Here is a 7,458-nt window from a genome sequence, read left to right on the forward strand (position 1 = left end):
AGCATGGGGGTGAGTAGAAAATGAAGGCTAATCATGTTTTGGGTGTACTATTCCTTTAAACATTAGAGCAGCTGCCAAAGTAAAGGATAAACGGGTTTTGATCATGGATGTTATGCAGGTCTGAGCTCCACAGCCCGCAGCTGCGGATCATAAACAAATGTGCTTCAGTTTGACTGGCTGCTGATCCACCTGCTGTCTGAAACATGAGCCGCAGCTGCTGCGCACAAAGGCAGCCCGCCGCCGGCTGCTGTGCGCTCCTGGCGCTAAAGAAAGGCCGCCTGTGTGCGGACGTTTGCGTCAGCGATCAGATGCAAGACGTCCTCTAAGAACTGTCTGAGGATAGAATGAAAGCTTTGTGCTTTTTAAAGGACAAAAAGCTCCTTTTATTTCTGATTCATGAGCAGAGAAGGAGAACAGCGCCGCTGTTGAGCTGCTGCATCACAAAGATTGGTGTTTCAGAGAGAAAGCGGGATGCAGATGGCTTCTCTATCCGCAGGACTCACAGGGAGGCGGAAGAAGCTCTTCCTCATGCTGTGATAAAAGGATGCAGATAAAACATGAAGGAGGCTGACAGGTGGAGGCGGAGCGGCTCATCACGCTGCAGCATCATTTGCATGAGGTTTGTTTTGGGGGGAAACATCCCCAACGGTCGGAGCTGGGATCTCAGCCGAAGCTTCGCTGATCTGGAAGCTTTTTCTGTTTTACAGAAAAGATTTTAAGCTTCCTGGAGCCAAGATGGAGGCGCAGGCTGGGGCTTTAGCGCACTGGATGGATGCGCTCTGTGCGCATGCTCCATTCTCTGCTCTGTAAATTAATCTATAATCCAATGTTATTAGCACCAATTTATAATAAAAACGTTTAAAAACATTTAAAATTAGTCAAATTAAAAGCTGATCTTATTGTAAAGTGTCTTTATTTTTTAACATTTCATCTGCTGTACTTTGCGCTCCTTTTTGGACTTAAAATTTGACTCTATTTGAGTAAAGCTTCAACTTTTTGCACCCAAACCTTAATATTTTTGATTTAATTAGAACCTTTACCTTTAAACTTAGATGGACTTTTTGTATTTTTCCTCCCTGGAGCCTGTAAAGCGTTTTCTGAGCCTTGGATACTCCTTTCCCATTTTGGAGAGGTCTATTTTGGATTCGTTGCGCTCTTTTGGTATCGCTGGATTTTACCCTGGTTTTCCAAATTTTCTCCGCCTTTTTAAATCTTTTCCCGAACAAAAACATCCCCTTTGACCCAAAAAGTCCATCAGATCTGGATATGCAGCCTTTAAAGATGCTCCAGGGTTTGGAAACGCACCGAAGTCAGCTGAGCGTCTCCAGGACTTCAGCTGCGCACTCGCTGACAAACCCTCCTCTGGAACAACTGTTCCACTATTGGATGGAGCACAAGAAGTCTACATTTCAGGGGGTGGGACCACGTATTTCTGAGGTAAGGTTATTTATTATTTAACTCACTTCAAATGCCATTTTTTGTTCCATATTGGAGCTGTTGCCTTTATGGAGCCTGAACATCTTATTTTTAATTTAAAGGGAATAAATTGAATTTAAAAATTGGTTTTGTCCCATTTGATCACCCCCACATATTCAACATACATGGAAGTGTCCTTTTTGCAGGGATTGCTGGGAAGAAGAAGGAGGGTGTTTAGGTTGGGACTTTGGAAAGGCAGAGTTTGACAGAGTCAGTCTGAAAAGGTAAGAAATCCTCTGTTCTGGTGAAACCAATGGGACCCAATGATGGCTGGGAGGCAAATGGAGACTCTTTACTTGGGATATATGTCGAAAAAAACAGCTTTTCAGGTGTATTTTGGTGTATTTAATGTGTTTCTTAGACAGGGAGGGTGAGGGCTCAGGGTGTGCACTAACAAGGAAATATGGAGAGGTAGCTAGGGGGAGCCAGAGCTGGGCAGGAAGGCAGCTCTCTGGGCTCCAGCACAGGAGATGAGCTGCTTTTTATAGCTCTCCCAAACAAAGAACACCGGATGATGCTTGATTTTTAGGATGTTTGAGACATTAGTGCAGAAATGGGTTGAAGAATTTCAGCTTCTGGATCCTACTTCCTACCAGAGGCCTCTTTTTAACACCAACATGAGCTCTGTGGGGGAAAAACATCAGAAAATACAACAAACTGCTAGAAAGGAAAACTGAAGCAGGTCCCTGAATGCGCCTGATGGACATAAGCAACAGAATCAGTCAGATTAGAAGTTAAGTTCAGGTTAGCCTAGCATTCCTGTTCTGAATAAAACATCCAAGATGGCCTCTGAGCTGCCTGGAAACAGGTGAGAGAAGCTGGAGGAGCCACTTCCTGGTCAGACAGTCAGCAGAAATACAGCTCCACTCATTTTAAAGCTCAAACACACATTTTATTTACATTTAAATCCAATTAATCCATCAAATCTGAGCTTCAGGTGTTTTTATCTTTGATTAAAGATGCCTGCTCCCCCCTGAGCAGTGATTGGCTGGCTCACTTAATGGCTTTTTGACTCAACGGCTGTAATTGGTCAGTTTAATTACAACTAATTAACTTTTTAGTTCAGTTTTAAACAGAGTATCCTTCTTTATTTTGAAAACTGTCACTGATATCCTCCTAAAATATGAATAATATCCCAGAATCGGTCAAATTTGGTCAGATTTAGATGCTTTTAAAGCTGTTTGATAAATATTAGATCGATAAAAGTAATAAAACAGGTTAATGTGGGGCAGGACTGGGCAGAATAGGACCAAACTTTAATCCTAAGGCTATGCGGTGTGATTCTAATCACTAAAAAAATACGGTTTTAATAGAAAAATAAATGTTTTTTGTAGTTTTTCATGTAAGAATAGCTGCGGCAAAATACTGCTCTGAAAATTATACTATTTAAAATTATCGGAATTAAAGAAATTCATCCAGTAAGAATATTTGATCCTGTTTTTATTATGTGAAACAAATGGGGGACAAAAGTACAACTTTTAAAAATTTATTGATGGATGTCAAACATTACTTGTGAAGAGAACGAATCAAAAATTCATAAAAATGTTGATAAAAAAAACAGATTTCTGATTGAATACAATTAATAATCCCATCATGTTTAATTAGCTTTTCTAAGTATTTCCTTTATAGTTTAAATAAATAGATAATTGAAGCCTTTAATTACCTGCAGAGGATGTTGGATTTTGTTGGATAATGTTGAGGAAGGGAACCAATGAGATTCTGAAAGAAAAAAAAGACACAAAATCCTTTAAAAACATAAAACGATTGATCAAAATCTTTCAATGAACAGTTAAGTTTCTGTGATCTACGTTATGTAATAGAAGCGCCACAAAACGCTCTTCGGATTTTAAAATGTCTCAACATGTCGGTCAGATTTTCAGCTGAAAGTGTCTTTTTCTGAAGATTAGAATAACTTCTTTATTTTCTCCCTTTTTTTTGTTGCTTTTAAAGTCCAGAACTGGCAGATTTTCTTTTTCTTCCTGGAATTAAAGGGTTAATCTGAGGCAGAGCTGTCAGTCCACTGCTGTGGTGCTGAAATCAGATGCTTGGGTTGTTTCTGTGGAAGTGGGTCACTTACTGCCCCCCAGTGGAGGTATTGGGAAGAGCAGGAGGGCTGACTGAGGCCTTCAGCCTCCTGAGGCCTCAAACCAGAGATGAACACGTCTCTGGGTGTCAGAATGCTGCTCAGCTCCTTCCTCATGTTGTATTGTGAGTCTCTGTTATATAATGAACACGTTTTGCAGCCTGGAAAGGTGGCTGCAGTTTCTGTGACTCCGCCCACACGCTGTGCCTCAGTCACAGAGAGGAGCTATCAGCTCGGTCCATAGAAACAAGCAGGAAGCAGCCTGGTGCTGAAAAGCTGTCGGTAAAACATGGAGGCTCTTAACCCTTTCATGGCTGACAACCGCAGCCTGTTGGAGACGAAATGTTCCCGAGTAAAATGTGACTCTGATCCATTTCCATCGACTCTGGAGACTGAACTCCTTTTTTTTCCAGGATTCAAATGTTGATTATTAAACGAGTCTGAATGCTGCAGCTCCTTTTCTGCTCCAGCAGGTTGGATTCAGCTGAGCTTCCGTAAAATTCCCACAGCTGAAAGGATCAGACCCGGTTCAGAATAACAAAATCTGTCCACAGAAAAAAAGTTCTAGCTCTACAGTTGGCATCTCCACTGCAGGATCATTAAACAAAAACATTAGAAGAAGTAACCTTAGTTTGGACTCTTTCTAAGATCTCAAATATGCTATAAAAACACCTCAGATTTGCTTTAAAAGGAATTTTGTGGAGAAAATTCTACGTTTGTGCTGCTTCTGTTATAAAGTTGCCGAAAGTTTTTAAGTTTGAACGTTTTAAAACAAAATCAGCGCGAAAGTACGCAAACATTTGACATCGTTTTTGTTTGGTTGGGTTGAGGTGGAGCAGGTGTTTGACCTTTTGACCTCTGGTCAGTAACTGTTTAACTAAATCTGCAAAAACACCAAAAAAAAAGCAAAATTTGATTTGATTTAGGGGGGGAAGGTTCCCATTAACAGCAATAAAATCATAGCAGCACAACATTTTTAACAGATTTCAAAGCAAAAGGCTCTATCTTGGTAGAGAATGTGAAACACTGCCCTCTAGTGGTAGAGTATGGGTACAGCATGATTGAGACTTTGGTCTTTTAGCTTTTATTCTGTTAAAATGTTCCTTTTTAAAAAAAAAAAAAACTTTTTCAGCACAAAGTTTAAAAAAGGATTTATTTTCATTTTTTTCAGCCCAAATAATTTATTTTAATTTATTTTTATTTACATTTTGAGGCTTTAAATCTGCAACATCTAAAAATCCACGAGTCATTTTTACATTCAGTTCTAAGGAGATATCCACCAAGATTTATTTTATTTATTACCATGCCATTTCAAAATTGAAGTTTGAAAATGGGGGGGCAAAACGATAATTAATACATTTCCAATGGGTTTGTGAAACTTTTGATAAATATATATTATATTTTCAGTCATTTTGAAAATTCAACGCAGTTTTTCAGTGGAAAAAATACTAACTAGCATTTGTTTGGGTATCGATTCTCCAAAGCTCAACTGACTCTTCCTCCTTTTTAGCCAAAGTGATGAAGAGTCATTGTCGGGGGGGGGGGCGCTCTGCTTTAAACGAGACGAGCGGCGGGTAAAACGGCTGTCATCTTTTCCTTTCTCCAGATCATCGCCACCATGACGGATGAGGAGATCCAGGAGGACCACACCAAGCTGAAGCAGGGCCTAGTCAAAGTCCTCCACTGTGTAGCCAGCATCTCCTCGGCGGCGGCCGTGGTTAACCCCATTTTCGGCGTGGCCGGCTCCCTGATCCGGGTGGTGCTGCACCACATCGACGACGAGGACATCCGCACCCTGAAGCGCGAGTTTGGGTCGGTCAACCAAAAGCTGAACGAGATCTCCCAGCAGAACCGCCGGACGCTGGTTCAGATCGAGAAGGAGACGCTGGACGGCCAGTACTGCCGCGTGGAGGAGAACCTGAAGAACCAGTTCAGGAAGTTCATGGCGATGGTGGAGGCGAGGCCGGAGCACCGCGAGGGCAAGAAGGACGACTTCGAGGAGAGCTACGCCAACGACCTGGGCGACCAGAACCTGCACACCCTGTACGACGGCGTGGTGGGGAAACCCAAGCTCTTCAGCAGGCCCATCCTGGAGGTCTACCTGAAGCACTCCCAGGGCGACCGCCGCATCATGGAGCGCCTCTGCACGCGCCTCACCTACCTGTTCTGCATCGGCCTCATCGCCCTCATGGGCTACGCCGCCGTCATCGGCGACGACGAGGAGGGCCTGAGCGAGGAGTGGGCCGAGAAGATGGAGCACGTCCAGCAGAAGATGCAGGAGGCTTTGCTCAAGTGCAAATAAAGACCAGAAGGTTCTGTTCTGGACTCACGGGTCCACATTCCCGCTTCAAGTCTCCTTTTACCACGTCAACCTGAAGGCAACACGCCCTCAGAAACCTGCTGCATGGAAACTGGCTTTAGGGCGATGGAGACATCAGCTCACATAGTGATCAAGTCAAAGCACTAATTTAGATTTAAGTTATGAAAAATAAACACTAATTATTTGGGGGGAGTAAAATTATAAAATTCCTATAAAAGGCAAAATTAAAAAATCCACTTATTGCATCGGATTTAATATCAGCGAAACATTTAGCCTTTTTATCATTAAACTATCACTAAACATTTATTAAAATCCAAATATTTAATCAGATTATTATTAAAAATGGTCATAATCTGCGTGTATTCCAGCTTCATGCTATCGGATCATATTAATGCACTTTGTGAAATATTAGCCTGGTGTTTGGAGGCTTTCAGGGACGGTCGGAGAAAAGAGGTGTGAAAACTTTGTCTGCCAAAGGAACGATGAATGTAAAGGACCCTAAAATGACCCCATTTGGTTTTTCTCCGTTTTAACGAACAAATAAGAGGCACCCAGAGTTCAGCTTCTACTAACAAATAATTTAAAGCATTTTTTGAACCTTAAACATTCATTTCATAGATTTCCACCTCCAATCATCTTTCTGCTGTTTGTTTTTATCTGAATGTTTCAGCCCCTGTTTGAATTTTATATTTTTTATACGGTTTTTTTGGGGGGGCGGTTCTGTTAATGGTTGCCGGGACACTACAGCTCAGATTAACCGTAAACCAGCGGTATCAAATATCCCAGGTTTGCTTTGCTGATAAATAAAATAAATATAAAATATGTTCTTTTCCATACCTCCAGTTTATTTTTTATTTTGTACGTTTGTGGGTCCAACCCGTCCTGCTTGAACTAATCGGGTTGATGGTTCTGTATCCTGACGATTATTGTTACACTAATAAAGTCCAAGTGCTCTTTATAGGGAGGAACAACGGACCCTGAAGGCGTCCTGAAATTTCCCACATGTGACCTTTTTATTGTTTTTTTTGTTTGTTTTGGATGTTTTCCTTCAGGGTTTGTAAATGTAAGCATCGTTATAAATAAAGAAGTAAGAAGAAAACGGTTGTTGTGAAGTTATTTAAAGTACTGATTGATTGTAGTGATGGATTACAGCTGCTGTCGCTACAGAATATACAACAATTTAGGCTTTTATAGCAACGTTTTCCAGCCCAAGGACCCCAAACGGATGGCGAGATGGAGCCGTATTGTATGAATTTGTGTTCTATCAAACTTGTTCTATAGTCACTCTATTACATATGGAGTAATGTAACTAAAGTAATTTATCTCTGGGATTATTAACACTGCAAAAAATGTAATTTTTTCCTAAAATGAGCGCATTTTTTCTTGAACTGAGGTGGTAATTGAAACAGTTTGCCAATAGAACGAGAAATTTTACATTTAAAATAAGAAAAAAAATATGAAATTGTCTTATTTCAAGTACATATTATCTAATTTTCTTATTTTCAGAGTAAAAATACTCATTCCATTGGCAAACTGTCTCATTAACCTGCTCATATTAAGGGCAAATACACTTAATTTA

At 40.9% G+C, this 7,458-nt stretch overlaps 1 protein-coding gene and 1 long non-coding RNA gene across 2 annotated transcripts in view; one reads left to right on the forward strand and one right to left on the reverse strand.

Moving 5' to 3' along the window:
* Positions 1–7,458, reverse strand: part of LOC107102414 — a 17,769-nt gene that overhangs the window by 4,427 nt on the left and 5,884 nt on the right. The window contains exon 2 of the long non-coding RNA XR_001482125.1: positions 3,140–3,195. This is a non-coding gene — a long non-coding RNA (uncharacterized LOC107102414). The remainder of the gene's footprint in view (positions 1–3,139; positions 3,196–7,458) is intronic.
* Positions 1,272–6,014, forward strand: LOC107102413. Its single transcript, XM_015401726.1, has 3 exons — positions 1,272–1,437; positions 1,623–1,700; positions 5,166–6,014. The coding sequence occupies exon 3, from the start codon at positions 5,178–5,180 to the stop codon at positions 5,859–5,861; it is 684 nt and encodes a 227-aa protein (XP_015257212.1). The 5' UTR covers positions 1,272–1,437; positions 1,623–1,700; positions 5,166–5,177; the 3' UTR covers positions 5,862–6,014.

This window comes from Cyprinodon variegatus, unplaced genomic scaffold (genome assembly GCF_000732505.1).
Source record: "Cyprinodon variegatus isolate N-32 unplaced genomic scaffold, C_variegatus-1.0 Scaffold1251, whole genome shotgun sequence".
Classification (NCBI taxonomy): Eukaryota; Metazoa; Chordata; class Actinopteri; order Cyprinodontiformes; family Cyprinodontidae; genus Cyprinodon; species Cyprinodon variegatus.